Source organism: Salpingoeca rosetta (assembly GCF_000188695.1).
Source record: "Salpingoeca rosetta unplaced genomic scaffold supercont1.10, whole genome shotgun sequence".
NCBI lineage: Eukaryota > Choanoflagellata > Craspedida > Salpingoecidae > Salpingoeca > Salpingoeca rosetta.
The window spans coordinates 719472-735621 of NW_004754924.1; the positions used below are offsets into that span (position 1 = coordinate 719472).

At 54.5% G+C, this 16150-nt stretch overlaps 6 protein-coding genes across 6 annotated transcripts in view; 4 read left to right on the top strand and 2 right to left on the bottom strand.

Moving 5' to 3' along the window:
- Positions 1–812, top strand: part of PTSG_04458 (methionine aminopeptidase 1) — a 3624-nt gene extending 2812 nt beyond the window's left edge. The window contains exons 10-11 of the mRNA XM_004994495.1: positions 180–245; positions 435–812. Coding sequence (XP_004994552.1) covers positions 180–245; positions 435–643 — 275 coding nt within the window. The 3' untranslated portion in view covers positions 644–812. The remainder of the gene's footprint in view (positions 1–179; positions 246–434) is intronic.
- Positions 813–1313: 501 nt separating this feature from the next.
- On the bottom strand, positions 1314–3711 carry PTSG_04459 (ribosomal protein rpl13). The gene is made up of 5 exons (XM_004994496.1): positions 3670–3711; positions 2707–2878; positions 2384–2506; positions 1897–2133; positions 1314–1606 (listed from the first exon to the last, which is right to left on the bottom strand). The coding sequence occupies exons 2-5, from the start codon at positions 2848–2850 to the stop codon at positions 1481–1483; spliced, it is 630 nt and encodes a 209-aa protein (XP_004994553.1). The 5' UTR covers positions 2851–2878; positions 3670–3711; the 3' UTR covers positions 1314–1480.
- A 328-nt stretch (positions 3712–4039) lies between these two features.
- Positions 4040–7020, top strand: PTSG_04460 (leucine rich repeat containing protein 67). The gene is made up of 8 exons (XM_004994497.1): positions 4040–4359; positions 4702–4868; positions 5028–5166; positions 5368–5484; positions 5741–5833; positions 5965–6048; positions 6437–6528; positions 6837–7020. Exons 1-8 carry the CDS (start codon positions 4222–4224, stop codon positions 6991–6993), a joined length of 987 nt encoding a protein of 328 aa, XP_004994554.1. The 5' UTR covers positions 4040–4221; the 3' UTR covers positions 6994–7020.
- A 471-nt stretch (positions 7021–7491) lies between these two features.
- PTSG_04461 (uncharacterized protein) lies at positions 7492–12072 on the bottom strand. The gene is made up of 12 exons (XM_004994498.1): positions 11870–12072; positions 11541–11684; positions 11358–11403; positions 11038–11164; positions 10721–10797; positions 10285–10419; positions 9661–9737; positions 9297–9399; positions 8988–9074; positions 8528–8861; positions 8199–8280; positions 7492–7937 (listed from the first exon to the last, which is right to left on the bottom strand). Exons 1-12 carry the CDS (start codon positions 11897–11899, stop codon positions 7878–7880), a joined length of 1302 nt encoding a protein of 433 aa, XP_004994555.1. The 5' UTR covers positions 11900–12072; the 3' UTR covers positions 7492–7877.
- Positions 12073–12149: 77 nt separating this feature from the next.
- PTSG_04462 (uncharacterized protein) lies at positions 12150–15380 on the top strand (the record flags this gene model as incomplete). Its single annotated transcript, XM_004994499.1, has 5 exons — positions 12150–12214; positions 12544–14395; positions 14638–14754; positions 15000–15088; positions 15305–15380. Exons 2-5 carry the CDS (start codon positions 12827–12829, stop codon positions 15378–15380), a joined length of 1851 nt encoding a protein of 616 aa, XP_004994556.1. The 5' UTR covers positions 12150–12214; positions 12544–12826.
- Positions 15381–15994: 614 nt separating this feature from the next.
- PTSG_04463 (3',5'-bisphosphate nucleotidase) overlaps positions 15995–16150 on the top strand; it is a gene marked incomplete at its 5' end in the record, with an annotated part of 2377 nt that continues 2221 nt past the window's right edge. The window contains one exon of the mRNA XM_004994500.1: positions 15995–16036. Within this exon, the coding sequence (XP_004994557.1) occupies positions 15995–16036 (42 nt within the window). The remainder of the gene's footprint in view (positions 16037–16150) is intronic.

The window sequence follows — 16150 nt, forward strand, 5'->3', positions numbered from 1 at the left end:
CGTGCATGCATTGTGTGTGTGCGCGCGTGTGTGTGTGTGTGTTCATTGGCATCAACCCACCCTGCATGTTATCCTTCCTTCTTTCTCTTGTGATTGTCCATCTTTGCCCCCCCCCCCTTTTCTTCTTCCTCTGCTAATACTTTGCCTGTGCATGTGTTTATTGTGTTTCATCACTGCAGAGAACAAGGCAGTTGGCATTATGAAGCCCGGGCACGTGTTTACCATTGAGCCCATGATCAACTTGGGTAAGAGAAAGAGTGCGTGTGCATGGGTGTGAATATGCGTGAAAGCACGCAGCTGATGGGCGAGCAGGCATTGCCAGTCACGGTCGGCTTGAGCCTTCCCCACGAATACACATGCCCGACTCACCATACATATATCCTCCTCCTCCTCCCCTCCAACTGCACACACGCACTTCGTGCGCACCATCGCAGGGACGTGGCAGGATCAGACGTGGCCGGACAAGTGGACGTCGACGACGATTGACGGCAAGCGGTCGGCGCAGTTTGAGCACACGCTGCTCATTACAGAGACTGGGGTGGAGGTGCTCACCGCACGCACCAAGGACTCGCCCGTTGGGCCGCAGTGGTTCCAGACTGTGCTGGAGAAGAAGGCCGCCGAGAAGAAAAGTGGGAGTGATTGAAAGGGGCTGTGATGTGATGTGATGTGATGTGATGCGGCCACGCTCATTGTATTGTGTCTTGTGGTCGTGCTCGTTTGTTGTCGTTTGTGGTGGTGGTCGCGGTCGTTCGTGGTGTTGTTCGCCCACACAAAAAAAAAAAAACCGAAGAATTAAAAAAATTGATGTCACATTTTTTATTTGTCGAAACCCACAAGTGTGCAAACTGGATGAATTTTCTGATATGCCGGAAGGACATTAAATGCAGGCATACTTACCTGCACGTCTCGCATGCTGGATCACGCAGCAGCTGCGGGGTTGGCGAGAGTTGGGCATTGCACGCGGCCCAGCTTGACCTGACTGAACATCACGAATGTGGTGTCTCAACGTGGCAATTTTTGCCCAGGCAGGTGTGGCGTTCGCGCCCTCCTGCTGTCAAACTCAATCTTGAGTATCAACAACCACACTAAAAGAAATGTAAACCAATGTTTGATCCTGCGAGAGAATGGTGAGCTGCGGTATGTCTTCTGTACGCATAATCATCCGTGTGTGTTTGTACGCAGAAGCATTCATGTCGGTTCAATCGCGTGTTACCCACGTTGTGACACTCGCACATTGCCCTTTCTATCATCGTTCATCACACTCCACACAACAACACCCTTTTCTTTCCAACATCAGATCCCATCATCAGAGGTTATGGTTAAGCTTTGGCTGTACTGGGGAGGCGTACGCGAAAGCATTTGACAAAGGGGGGAGCAGCAGACAACCATGCGAGGAGACAGACAGGGCACCAGAGGTGTAAAGAAAAGAAGAGAGTAGAAACAAACAAGACGAGCGAGCACAAGCTGGCGTTTGTTGCGTTTACTTCTTCTTCTTCATGGCAGCCTCTGCCGCAGCCTCGGCAGCAACCTTGAGACGGATACCAGCGAGCTTGGCGTCGGCGCGCATGTGGCGCATCTCCGCGAACACATTGCGTTTCCTCTCCTTCTGCAAAAAGGGGGGATGCGCAAACAACAACAACAACACCACACACACCGAGCACGCGCACAACCGTGAGACAAACAAAAACAGTGGTGGTGGTGGTGGTGGACCCAGGAACAGGAGTGCATTCCCAACACACAAATGCACACGCACAAGCACACACGACGCCACCCATGTACACAGACAGACCACACCCACGACACACGCAACGCCTCACCATCTCACATCCATAACCACGACAAGAACACAACCAGCAAGACAGAGCAAGAGCAATGTGGGGAAAATAGTTGACTGACCTCTGTGATGGCGCGGACCTGGATCTTGTGCTTGGGCTGCACAATAGGCATGACAACACCCTTGAGCTGCTCCACGGCATGCTGGTCCTTGCCGCCCTTGCGGATGACAACGAGCTTGCTCTTGTACTCCTTGAGGCGGGCAACGTTGGCCTGGAAAGCCTCAACAGAGCGGTTCTTGCGGCGCTTGTCCACCGAGATGCCCACAGTCTGCGCATAGCGGGTGCTCAGACCAGCCTCCTGTTGACGCCCCAACAACAACAAAGAAAGACACGGAACGCGTTGACCATCCTCATTGTGAGGGAATGCACGACACAAGCAGCACACCCAGAACCGAACACAACACGAAACGCACACACCCCACACAAACAGCTACCACAACACATGTCAACAAGACAGAGTGGATAATAACACAAGTACCACGCAGCCCAATAACAACCCACATGTACCACAACACACACCGCCTACCACATCAATGACCGGCACACACCTTAAGCTCGAGGGGGGTGAAGCCACGGCCGGCACGGAGACGCATGTTGTACTTGAACGTCTGGCAGCGGGCGATGGGGCGCAGAGCACCACCGGTGGGGCGGGGTGCAACCTGCTTGGCCTTCTACACTCACAAAACGAATAGCAACGCACACACGAGCCACCGTACCGTGAGCGCTTGTCACGCAGGCACGGCACATAAACTGCAAGGCAAATACGTGCACACACACACAGGACTCGAACACACGACAACACAGACAACACTCGACCCATCCACTCACACACACACACACGCGCATAAAAGTTGTGGTGAAGGGAACGTACGGACTGGCGCTTGAGAGAGCGACGGCGCTTCTTGCCAGCCTGGTTGAAGTGGCACTTGACAACACCACGGTAGGTCCAGACGGAGTTGTGCCAGTGCTTGTGCAGATGCACGTTTGGCAGCATGTTGTTGTGTGCCTTCGTCATGGTGCCGGTTTAGAGTCCTCTGGCAAAACTGTGAAAGAGAACAAACGAAGGGAGAAAGGACGAGAGCGAGGCAAAAAGGGAACGAGAGCCACCGCATGCACGTGAGTCGGTGAGTCGGATGTCTGCGCGAGTGTGCATGACACAATCGAATTGGTGAATGAAATGTGGAAGAGCGCATGTGCGCGGTGCGTTGCTGCACGTGTTGGGATGGTTGTTGTGGCTTGAAGCTGCTGAAATGTGCGCCTCCCCTCTGCAATGCTGCTGTTGCTGTTGCTGTTGCTGAACCATCGACAGCCGCACACCTGCTGTGTATGTGCGGCACACGCCCGGCTGTTGCTGACACAGGATATGCTGGCACGTGGCAGGCCCACCAACAATCAATCCTCGTGTGTGGTTATCACGGTCGTCGGTGTCCATCACGGCAAACAAGGCGCACACCGTGTCCGTCACAGCACATCCAGCATCAACCAAGCGATGGTCATCATCATCATCATCATCATCATCATCATCATCATCATCATCATCAGCAGCAGCAGCAGCAGCCACCATCATCATCGTCTGTCATGCCATCGTTCATCTCGCGTGCGTTGTGGTGGCTGTTGTGGATGTGCCGCGCCGCTCATGTACGATGCATATATGTGTGTGCGTCTGTGCTCTTGTGTTGCACACATCACCATCACACACAGAGACACACGCACAGACAGACAGAGACACACACAGAGACACACACAGAGACACACACAGAGACACACACAGACACCCTCGTGCACCGACCACCCTCCCATATCCACCCCATCTCCGCTCGCGGTGTTCACTCACATGGGTGGCCGCTGTGGAGAAAAAGGCAGCTGCACGCGAGCGCAGGCGAATTTTGCGTGAAGAAAGCCACACACAATTCTTCCAATGGAAAAATAGCTGAAGATACCGCAGGGCGGTGTGCGCAATATATGTTTCGCACACAATCGTCAACAAAAAGTGCGCATTGGGGAATCCATGACAACCCAGGATATCGGACACAGATCAAGGCAGGCGAGCACAAAGCAAACCAAACAACAGCGAGCACGACAGCGGTGACTTGACTGAGAGCAAGCAGCGAGTCGCTGAGTGACTGAGAGCGACAGTGTGTGCGAGTGAGTGTGTGCGAGTGAGTGTGTGTGTGTGTGTGTGCGCGTGTGTGTGTGTGTGAGTGTGTGTGTGTGAGTGTGTGTGTGTGTTATGCTCTGGGCCGGCCAATCCCAGCACGCAGAAAGCAAAAAGCCAACAGCGGCATCGGCGCAACACATCAGCAGTTGCCGAGAACGGTGTCAGCAGTGGTGACACGCAACACTCGCCCAGAGACACACCAGAAGCAGTACAAACGGCACCTTCGCCATGCCGACGGCTCCAACGTTGGAGCTGATTGCTGCGCGTGGCAGCAAGAAGCAGCGGCAACGCAAGGACGAGAGCGTCCAGGACTTTGTTGCTCGCATCACCCATCTCGATCTCACCCGGAAGCACCTGCTTGCCCTCGTATGTCATCGTTGTGTATGTGCATGTGTATGCATGTTTGTGCGTGTGTGTGTGCGTGTGTGTATGCTTGTGTGTGTGTGTGTGTGTATGCATGCTTGTGTGTGTGCGTGTGTATGCATGTTTGCGTGTGTATGCATGCGTGTGTGTGTGTGTGTGAATGTGTGTACATATTCACAGTTTGCCATGATCGCTTTCTTTGAGGCGCGTAGTATTGGTGCACAACGGCTGAGCAGTGCTTGCTCTTTGCGTTTGGTGCGCTTGCTGGAGGTTACCGATGGCGCAGCTGCAATGCGACCTTTCACTCACCCCCCAAACACTAATGCGCTTACCGTGTCCATCCAGGATAACATCAACGCATGCCACAAGCTGCTGACCCTGTATCTGTACGAGAACCGGATCAGCAAGATCACAAACCTCAACAGCTGCACCCACCTCACACACCTCTACCTCCAGGACAATGCCATTGAGAGATTAGAGGGCGTCAACCGCCTCAGACATCTCACGAAACTGTGAGTTTCCCCCGTTTTTGTGTTGTGTGTGTGTGTGTGTACAGGGTGTCGCAGCAACAACCAAACCCCGCGCGCTCACACACACACACACACACACACACACACACACACACACACACACACACACACACACACACACACACACACACACATGCGCAGATTTATTGGCAGGAACAAGTTGATTGTGTTGGAGGGCCTGCACGACCTTCCCAACCTCAAGGAGTTACACATTGAGTACCAGCAGTTGCCGCCTGGCGAGAAGTTGCTGGTGGACCCGCGAACCGCTCTCAGCTTGCGGGTGCGTAGCTTCCGTACACTTTTTGCTGTGTGCATGTCTGTGACGTGTGCGTGTGTGTTGTGTTTCCAGGCACCATGTTAGGACCGAGTGACCGAATCTACAACAGTGGCGGTGGCGTCCTTGCACGCTCTTTCATAACACCACACACACACACACTCACACACACACTCACTCACACGTGTGTTGACACCACGACTGCAGCGGTCTGTGCGGCACCTCAATCTGGCGGGAAACAACCTTGACGACCTGTCCGAGTTTGTGGGCTTTGATGGGCTCAAGACGGTCGACGTCTCACACAACAAACTCACCGACCTTAATGTGCGCTGCTGCTTGCCTTGTGTGCAACGGGAAGGGGTGTGCTGTCATGTCTGTTACTGTTGTTGTTGGTGGTGGTGGTGGTAGTGTGGGTGCTGTGCATGTGGGCGTATGTGCATGTGTATGCATGTGTACGCATGTGAGTGTGTGCATGCTCTGATGTAAGGGCCCTCTGCTGTGAACTGCCATCGCCCTGATCGCCTTCCTTATACGTATTCATGAATGTGTGTGTGCGTGCGCCTGCGTTTGCGCGATGCAGCAAATACAAATGGCGTTTGGCAAGTGCCGTCACCTCGGCACGCTCAACGTCAACGGCAACCCATTTTGTCTTCTCAGCAAATACCGCGAGGAGGTGTGTGTGTGTGTGCGGGTGTTCATCTGCGCTTGTTTGGTTGCTGCGCAAGGTGAATGTCAAGGCGGGTGCACGCTTCCCTTTCTGCACTCATGAACGCTGATGCGCGTCTGCATATGCTGCTGTGTTAGATTGTTGTGATGGTGCAGTCGCTTCGCATGCTCGATGGCCGCGAGGTCACCCCAACCATGCGCCAATTCCTCAACAACTGGAAGGTGTGTGTGTATGTATGTATGTATGTATGTATGTATGTATGTATGTATGTATGTATGTATGTGTGTATGTATGTATGTGTGTATGAATGTATGTATGTATGTATGTATGTATGTATGTATGTATGTATGTATGTATGTATGTATGTATGTATGTATGTATGTATGTATGTATGTATGTATGTATGTATGTATGTATGTATGTATGTATGTATGTATGTATGTATGTGTGTGTGCGTTTACATGGGATGCTCTGTCTGTCTGGCAGTCCGTTTGCCTGCCCATCCATCTGCTGGCTGATTGTCTGCCTCGCCCACTCACACTCGCACTGTCGTTGTACGTACCCACACGTCACCGACCAACCACCGCCACCATCTGTGTTTGAGTGCAGAGTGTGCTTGATCACCGACGAAAGAAAGGCGCCCATCTGCGTCCGCAGCAGCGCCCACCGCACTCTGCAAAGTACAAGAAGCCAACGTTCAAGTACGTGACGTGACACTGCGCTGAGCCACACGTTGTTTTCTTTGTTCGTGTGTGTGTGTGTGTGTGTGTGTGTGTGTGTGTGTGTGTGTGTGTGTGTGTGTGTGTGTGTGTGTGTGTGTGTGTGTGTGTGTGTGTGTGTGTGTGTGTGCGTGTGTGTGCGTGCGTGCGCGCCAGCGCTTCCCAAGTTAGGGTGGGGATTGTCTTCCATTCACCTGCACCAGCACCACCTCCACGCTCTTTCGCACATGTCGCTCACCTCCCCCTTTCTCTCCCCCCCCCCATGTCCTTGCGTCTTGTTCCCTCGGCAGGCGACAGGGTGTGTCTGTCGTGCCGAGTTTCAGAAGTCGCCTTCGCCCGTCCCCGAGCATGCTGCCGCCACTGCAAGCGCAACCCGCCCCGCGCACGTCTGATTTGGATGTGCTAGCACGCAAGGCTTCGTCCAGCAGAACTGCCAGGCTCAAGTGATGCTGCTGCTGCTGCTGCTGCTGCTGCTGCTGATGATGATGATGATGATGATGATGATGATGATGATGATGATGATGATGATGATGACGATGATGATCAAGGAGGGTGGTGGTGATGACCGATGGATGGATGGATGGATGGATGGCGTGTGAGGTGTGTACGTGTTCGGTTTCTCAACCCTGCACGCAGGTAAATGTTCACATGTGCACGTTATTTTCCGTGTCTGCGTGTGCGTTTGTGATGTGAGCGCCTTTTGTGTTTGCTTTGGCATGTTAGCGCTCTGTCAGTTTGGCCGACGGCTGGCATCGTCGTGCTTCCATTGTGTGTATCCCCCTCTGACCCACTGCGTCCGTGTTTCCACAGCACCCCGTCTGTCATTTATGTGTGGTTACCTCCTGTGTCCTCTGGTTATTCTCGCTGCTAGCGCGCCGTGCGTGTTGTGTCGCAGCAACCTCCCTTCCCTCGCTCTTTCTTTCTTATCCCTCACCATCTCTCCTGTTGTGCGCAACTTTCATTTATTTGTGTGTTGGTTGTAAGGGGATGTGCGTGCATGTGTGCTCGTGTGTTTCCGGTTGTGTGCGTGTTTGTTATGAATGTGTGTGTGTGTGTGTGTGTGTGTGTGTGTGTGTGTGTGTGTGTGTGTGTGTGCTTCATGCAATATAACTGATGACATGTCAAAACAATGCAGTGTGTGCAGAGAGAAAAAGGGAAAGCATCGAAAGAAAGATTGAGGCAGGCAACAGACCGGTAAGGGGAACAACAATGGGGTGCATAAGAGATTGGGGAGGGGTGTGAACCAAGAAACGACGTGCCAACATTTACGCACGAGGCGCAAGCGTGCGCACAGCACTTTGAATGCACATGACGTGCTTGCGCGAATGCACTTAGCTGAAGTCGCGGTTTGGCAGACAGAGGGGCGCAATCAGCGTCCAGATGTACAGGAGCTGGCAACACGTGCAGTGCAATGCAGTGGTGGTGGCGGCGATGGCATGAGGAGATGGTGACAATGGCATGAGGAGAACGAACAAGACACATGCAGCGCGGAACGTGATTGGAGAACACAAAGACAACAGCGCATAGATTGGTCCAAGCAAACCGAGGCACGCACGCCATTGAGGTAGAACGAGACAACAAGACAGTGCCAAGAGACAGAGAGGCAGAGGCACGACAGAGAGACAGAGACACAGGTCATGCCATGCACTCACCGCAACGACCCAGGATGAGGCAATCTGGATCCAGACTGATGCAAGGCCGTTGCCAACCTTCTCGTTGGCGGTGTGCCCGTCCCTACGATGCACGTGCAAATGGCAAAGGGGAGGGGGCGTAAGGGAGGGGGGGGGGAGGAGGCAGCGAAAAAGCAGGGCCGGCATAGATGGAAGGGGATACAGTATAAAGCAGAAAAAGAGTGGAACCTCAATTGCACCGGACAATTAAGCAATTGAAGGCGCAGCTGAAACACAAGACGAAACAGCAGCCGCAGAGACGCACACCCTTATCCCAACGCACGCCACAACGCACACACACACACACACACCTGATGTTTGCCCAGTCTGTGATGACCATCATGAGATAGAAGGCGGCCATCATGAAGGTGAGGTGGAAGAACGACCAGCTGTACTTGACACCGTCAGCCTCGTCATCGCCGCCAGCACAGCCGCCACCGCTGCTGTCGTCATCATCGCCGCCACCGCTCTCCACGTCGGAGAGGATCAGGCTCTCGCGCTCGCTCGCGTCCTGCTGCATGCCCAGCTTGCCCAGCTGCGACGCAGAGGACGTGCGCATGCTGCTGTACGCGACAGCAAGAAAGGTGAGGATGGCGCCAACGACCGTTGCCGTCGTATCGGGCTTCACACCCATACCGCACGGCTCTGGTTGGTGGTGGTGGCGATGGACGTTGTGGTGGTTGTAGTGGTGGTTGTAGTGGTGAGGAGATTGGAGGTATGGAGGACGAGTGCCAGGCCAAACACACACAAACACACACACCAGCAACGCACCATCGACGTTTGAGACGGCAGACCAGACGAGGTACGTGGTGTAGAAGGACATGATGCCGGCCTGCAGCAGGCCAGACGTCGGTTGTGCTGTCGTTGTGTGTGCGTGCGTGCGTGCGTACGTGCGTGTGTGTGTGTGTGTGTGTGATAGAGAGAGAGAGATGAAGAGGTGAGATGGTCAGAAAGTGGAGGATAACATGGTGGTGGTGGTGGTCGTCGTCGTCATCGTCGTCGTTGTGGTGGTGGTCGTTGGACGAAACAGAGGGCTGCTACACGGCAAACGTCAGGGACCACGAAGCAAGCATGCCCCACCTTCTTGGACGCGGGGGTGTAGGGCGAAGAACGTCATGATGAGGGAAAGGCCAATGTTGACACCAAGCGCTGTCTTGCTGAGCGTGCACGGGTTGTTGTCAGCCTGTGCACGCACAACAAGCGAGCATTTCAACAACGGTGTGGAAGTGGAAGTTAGACATGTGAGAGGAACGGCACACATGGAAGATGATGTCTGGTGCACTCAGTCAGATAAATCGCACGTGCACACAAGAGACGACGACGACGACCAACAACAACAACAACAACAACAACAACAACAACAACAACAACAACAACAGCAACAACAACAACAACAACAACAACAACAACAACAACAACAACAGCAACACCGTGGTGACCGGACCTGGGTGTAGAAGACGAAGCAGCAGACGGTGATGGCGATGGCGATGGCGTATGCGCCAAACGAGCACGTGATGAGGCCTAGATAACAAGACCCGGGGAGAATGGGTGACGTGGTGATCACGACAATGGCGTGAGGAGGGAGCACGCGTTGCACACACACACACACACACACACACACACACACACACACACACACACACACACACACACACACACACCGCGTTCAGTCCAAGGTGACTAAAGGTTACTGGCAGCCTATATCCTCCTTCGGCAGCCTCGCGTAGTAGGACGTTTTGTAATGTTGGAGGGGATATTATATACGTCTTCACCTTATTACTCGGCTTTGAGTAATGATTCTACATATCTGGCTGGCATATTCTCATTGTGTGACACAATCGTGCCGCCTGTCCTGCTATACCCGATGGCTGACTAAGGCGAAGTTCCGTCGGCCACCGTAGGAAACGACATAACCACATATACTTCCATAACCGCATCAATCGATCAAAGGTATGGCAAGGCTCTTTGCGCTACACACACACACACACACACACACACACACACACACACACACACACACACACACACACACATATCACCGCCGCCACACACATCAGTGTCAACGCACCCCACTTGTAGCACGAGCTTCCGTCCTCCATGCGGCCGAGCCAGGCCTCGTTCCAGGAGTAGGCAAAGTCCACAAGCAGCACCATCTGCACAATGATGAACAGGAACCCGCACACAAGCGCAACCCAGCCAAGGTCTGACAGTCGGGAGAAGGGATGACGGTGGATGTGTGCACACGGATACATTTGTGCATTGGAAGTAGCGTGAGCGCCATGCGTTGCAAACACAACGAACTCACACACACACACACACACACACACACACACACACACACACACACACACGCACGCACGCACACACACACACACACACACACACAAACAGAGCAAACAAACGCACGCACGAAAACAGAGCAAACACACGCACGCACGAAAACAGAGCAAACAAACAAAGCAACCAAACAAAGCAAGAAAGCATAAACAAAGCACGCGGCGCACCCATGAAGACGCCGTTGGGGATAAAGAAGGCGCCAGTGGCGAGTGCAATCAGCAGCAGGAGCTTCACAGGCCAGAAGCTGTTGATGCATGGGAATGGGGACAAAGAGAAGATACGCGCGTTTAAGCGACCACGCAAACCGCAATCAAAGCAATGAGGTGGAGGAGAAGGAGACAAAAGGCCGAACAGCACCAGTACACACACACACACACACACACACACACACACACACACACACACACACACACACACACACACACACACACACACACACACACACACACACGTACACATACATACGAAAAGAGAAAACACGCACCCCTTGTGGATTGCGGCGCGTGGATCGCGGCTCGACTTGACGCCAATGAGGATGAGGGCCATGAGGGCATGGAAGACGGCGGTGGCCGTGAGGACACGATACACGCCAAGCTCACCCCAGCGGCGATCTGCATTATCATTCATGGAGTCGACAAAACACGTGGCGTGAGCCTTCAACAGCACCTGTGGCGGCGGTCAGCAACAAGGAGCAACAGGCAACCAGCAACAAACGACAACAAGAACCACAATGCAACGGCGCTCACGACTTATGATCATCAGCTCTGTGCTTTCCAAAGTACAACCACAGAATCAAAAACTCACCGCAGTTTTCGTTGCCCTTGCAGATGTGACCAACATACTTGTCCATCTATTGGCAGAGGATGGCGAGTAAGGTGAGCACTCTGTTGAGCCACAACATTAAGTGCACGCACCGCCGCACACCTGTCACACGCACACACACACACGCACACACACGCACACACACACGCACACACACACACACACCTTCTGGAGGTCGGAGGAGACTTTTGGGTTGAGGAAGATCCAACCACAAACAGCGGAGAGCAACAAGAGGAGAGCGTAGCCGACACGCGTCATGGTTGCAGACCCGCATCGTCCACACGACGACGAGCACAGGCAGCACGCCGCCTATGCCAGCCCAACACGTCATACACAAAACAAAGACAAGAAGAACAATGTCAGCCAACCCAACATGTTGTTGTTTGTGTCGTTGACATGATGTCGCGTGATGCACGATGCGTGAGCGTGAGCTGGGTGAAATGTACAGACACGCCCACCACCCCACCATAGAACCCCTCTACACCACAACGCACCGATGAGAGGCAGCTCGTGATGGAGCACATCGCTGTCTGGGGTGCGCCGTTTGCTTCAAGCTTGCTTCTTCTGGGGTGTCAGGGAAGGTCGTTCGTATGCGCTGCTTGTCGTTGCTTTGCGTGGTGGTGGAGAGTGCAAATCAAAATCAGATCAGCAGGCAACCAGCCAGCAGAAATGCACCGACGGTGACTCATCAGCTGTGAGCATTCAATAAAGATATAACTAATAATCGCCATCACAACAAAGAGACAAAAGAAAAACAAAAAAAAAAACAGCAACACCACAAAAAGCAAAGAGGAGCGGAAGCAAAACAGGCAACCAGCCAGGCAGCGGAACGAACGTTGGTGGGTGTTGTGGAACCTTGTCTCGGCTTGCCTTCGTGTTGCCTTGCCCCATCGTCGTGTCTTGTCTTGTGGTGACTTGCTTGCTCGTGGTGTGGTGTGGTGTGGTTGTTGGGTTTGATTGGGTTGGCTGTTTTTTGCCCTTCACCACTTCAACTCTTTCCATGTCAATTTGCCCTGTCTGCTTTGTTCCTTTCCAACAACATCTGGTCCTGGTGGTGTTCAGCGACCTGTTGTGCATGCCTGCCTTGAATACTTTGACCACCACGTTTTGAGAACAACTACGACTCACACCCCCCGTGCACCACTGCTGTTCGTACACGCTCCTGCAGACCGGTGTCACTTGTTTCCACTGCTTGCTTGCTCGCTCGCGACGTCACTTCACGTCAGCACAGCCCGTGCTTCACAACGCTCCAATAGCGCTGCTACAGATTCGCAGGTTCGCAGGTTCGCTTCCCCGCCGTCGCCACGCCATCATACGTGACCACGTTGCGCATCGCGTTGGAGCTGCGTCACCTCTCTCCTCCCCCCTCTCTCCGTCTCTGTTTCTTTCCCGGCCACGGCAACATAGTTTGACGTGCACGCGATTGAGCACCAAGCACAGTAACGGCGAGCATGCACCGTGCAGCCACGCTGGCAGAGGTGCGAGCCTTGCTGGCGGCCGACGAGCGCGTCACCTACACCATCAGCACGAGCCTGGCATATCAGCATCAGCAGCGGCTGGAGCAGGAGCACCACTTCAAATCGCAGCAGCGCTTTTCAGAGCCGATCCTCAGGCCCAACGACCGCAACAGCTTTGGTAACGGCAGCAGCTTCCACCCCGCCTCATCCCATGACCACCACCATCAGCAGCACCATCAGCAGCACCAGCAGCAGGCGAGCTCTGGAACTGGGGAGGGACAGCCGGGGACACGACAGCGCCTCTCGGACGCACCTGCGCCCTCTGCAGATGCGTTGCCACAAGCCGCCCCGCGTCACGTCCATGCAGCAACCGTCAGTGCGCCGCGCTCATCATCCCCGCTCGCCACGGGCTCGTCATCGCCGCAGTTGCGGCCCCCACCGTCATCGGTAGCAGCGCAGCATTCCCACCACCACCACCACCACCACCACCACCAACAACAACAACAACAACAACAACAACAACAACAACAACAACAACAACAACAACAACAACAACAACAACAACAACAACAACAACAACAACAACAACAACAACAGCAACAGCAACAACAACAGCATCATCAGCATCATCAACAGCAGCAGCAGCAGCAGCCGGCCCGACTCAAGCACGCGCCACCACCCTACCCAGGAGGGCAAGGGCAGCAGCGTCAACAACAGCAGCAGCAGCGACGGCGCAGCTCACAGCCAACGCTCAGCTTCTCGGACGTCTCGGAGGCCGGGTCGCGTTCGCGCGGGTCTGCGGCATCGTCGTCGTCCCATAATGGCGATGGTGGGCAGCAGTCCCACGACGAAGGCCATCTGCGCCCTGGCGATGGCCACAGCAGCAGCAGCAGCAGCGGCGGCGGCGGCGGCGGGCGATTTGCTCGTGTGCACGACGCGCGGCATGCGCGCACGCGCGGGCGGCGGCAGCACGGCAGTTTCACGACGGTGGCCGAGTCGGAGGAGACGACGCTGCCTGCTGTTGAAGTGCGACGCATCAAAGAAGAGGCCATCAGCGCGTTCCTCGCCAAGCGGACAGAGGATGCAGCCGCGTTTGTGACCAGCAGGCTCTCCGACCCTCGTCTTCGTCGCCACATCCTCTCCCTCGTGCACCGCGCACACATCCCAAAGCCGGGCGCGCTGGAGCCGTCGCAGGGCAACGCACTCAACGACGAGCAGTTTCGCAAGGACTGCAGCGACCTCGTCGCCTCCATCATGGAGATATACGAGCGCGACTTTGTGACGCTGTGCCACGGCCACCGTGGCGTTGTGTTTGGCGATCCCCATCCGAGTGCCATTCGCTTTCTCCTCACGGGGATTGGCCTTGCTATCCTGTACGAGGCCGTGCCGCCCAAGGCCGACCCGCTGGAGAAGCTAACGCACGAGACGCTTGTCATCATTGCGGCGCGGGACACGTGGGTGCGGGCGCTGCAGATGTACGGTCCCGTGCCCATGCACCGCCTGCAGCAGCAGAAGCGCGAGGGCGCCAAGCGTTCGCGCACCGTTCGCGTCAACAAGGCAGAGGTGTGTGTGTGTGTGTTTGTTTGTGTGTGTTTGTGTGTATGTCTGTGTGTGTGTGTATGTATGTATGCCTGTGTGCGTTGTGTATGTGTGTGTGTGTGTGTGTCTGTCTGTCTGTCTGTGTTGCGCGCACGTTTGTGTATGTATGTGTGTTTGTGTGTGCTATTCTGTTTTACATGAGGCTGCAACAGCCTCTACATCATTCATTACCTCACCATCATTGCCACCACGGCCATCGTTATCAGGGCTCCCCTGTGTTGCGAGACCGGTCGCCCTCCGCGTATCACGTCATGGCGTCGCAGCAAGATGTCGCCGTCAGTCGTGCCATGCAGGAGGCAACAACCTGCCCAGAGTGCCACAGCGTACGTTGCACCAGTGTGCGTGTGCGTCTGTGGTGTCTCTCTCTCACTCTCTGTCTGTCTGTCTGTCTGTCTCTCTCACTCACTCACTCACTCACACACACACACTCTCTCTCTGTCTCTGTCTCTCTCTGTCTCTCTGTCTGTCTCTCTCTCTGAGTGTTTGCAATCTCTGAACTTCCTTCCCACTTACCCTACTCCCCTCCTGTTCTTCCATCATCATCGACACCTCGCCTGTCCCATCTTAGGAGTTCCCGGAGCCGCCAACACGGCCTGCGCTCTTGCGCTGCTCGCACTGCGGTGTGCAGGTGATCCGCTACTTTGTCGATCTCCTCTCGTAAGTGCCATATGGGGCATGATGATGAGTGCAAGCGCAGCCATGATGGTTGAATATGTCGGATGCTGGCTGGGCCACCGTGGCACAAAAGCGGTCCCCTGGTCCTTCTGTCATCCCCCTCCCCCTCCACTACTCACTCGCTCAAACCTGCATCTCTCACCTACTCACTCGCTCACCCTTCTTTACGTGCATGTGTCGTGATTGCGTGACCTGCAGAAGCTTCCGCGCTGTGATGGACCACCAGCCAAACCAGCCAGATACACCTGGCCGTGCACGCACAGCCTCGTTCTAGCCGCCACCGTCGCCACCACTTGCTGTGTTGTTGTTGTAGCTGTTGTCGCGCCTTGTATCGCTGCTCCTCCTTGTGGAACCGTTGTTGTGTGCATAGCTGGTGTTTGCGCGTGTACGTGCATGTGTACATGTGTGTTGTCAAGTGTGTGTGTGTCTGTGTGTGTCTGTGTGTGTCTGTGTGTGTTGTCGTCTGTGTGTGTTGTCGTGTGTGTGTGTGTTTTGTCAAGTGTTGTCTGTTGCCCCCTCCCCCTCCCCCCGCCTGCCTCTTCCCCCCACAGTGTCTCCCTTTGTCGCTCGTGCACACATTGTGATACAAGACTGCGATAAGTTCACGTGACGTCATTGACCTACTTGCCGACGCTGTCTAGTCCTCCGCAAGAAGTGACATGACAGTGACAGGTGTGACATGGTGATGTGGCATTTCATTCATCGTCACCAAGCAAGCAAGCCAACAAGCAAGCAAGAAGCGAACAAGCAACAAGCAATCAACCATCATCACACACACACACACACACACACACACACACACACACACACACACACACACACACACACACACACACACACACACACACACACACACACACACACACACACACAGACACACAGACAAACATGTCTTCTGAGGCGAGCGCGCGCAGTCTTGCCGCGCTGGTGGTCGGTTCTTGTTAGTGCGGCACGCGTGCCATCGACGTCAGTGTATGTCCGCAGGGCCGTATGTGTTCTGAGAAAAAAAGAGGCTCTGTTGGTTTGTCTTGGGGTGAGGAGAAT

Excerpts from the sequence above, each read along its gene's own strand:
- PTSG_04459 (XM_004994496.1), bottom strand. The coding sequence starts at position 2,850 with ATGACGAAGGCACACAACAACATGCTGCCAAACGTGCATCTGCACAAG. Across the intron at positions 2,134-2,383 it reads TCACCCCCCTCGAGCTTAAG|GAGGCTGGTCTGAGCACCCG; the intron begins GTGTGTGCCGGT and ends GGGCGTCAACAG. Across the intron at positions 1,607-1,896 it reads AGGTCCGCGCCATCACAGAG|AAGGAGAGGAAACGCAATGT; the intron begins GTCAGTCAACTA and ends CCCTTTTTGCAG.
- PTSG_04460 (XM_004994497.1), top strand. The coding sequence starts at position 4,222 with ATGCCGACGGCTCCAACGTTGGAGCTGATTGCTGCGCGTGGCAGCAAG. Across the intron at positions 4,869-5,027 it reads CTCAGACATCTCACGAAACT|ATTTATTGGCAGGAACAAGT; the intron begins GTGAGTTTCCCC and ends ACACATGCGCAG. Across the intron at positions 5,834-5,964 it reads TCAGCAAATACCGCGAGGAG|ATTGTTGTGATGGTGCAGTC; the intron begins GTGTGTGTGTGT and ends CTGCTGTGTTAG.
- PTSG_04461 (XM_004994498.1), bottom strand. The coding sequence starts at position 11,899 with ATGTGCTCCATCACGAGCTGCCTCTCATCG. Across the intron at positions 9,400-9,660 it reads GCTTCGTCTTCTACACCCAG|GCTGACAACAACCCGTGCAC; the intron begins GTCCGGTCACCA and ends GTGCGTGCACAG. Across the intron at positions 7,938-8,198 it reads CCTCATCCTGGGTCGTTGCG|CTCCTGTACATCTGGACGCT; the intron begins GTGAGTGCATGG and ends ACGTGTTGCCAG.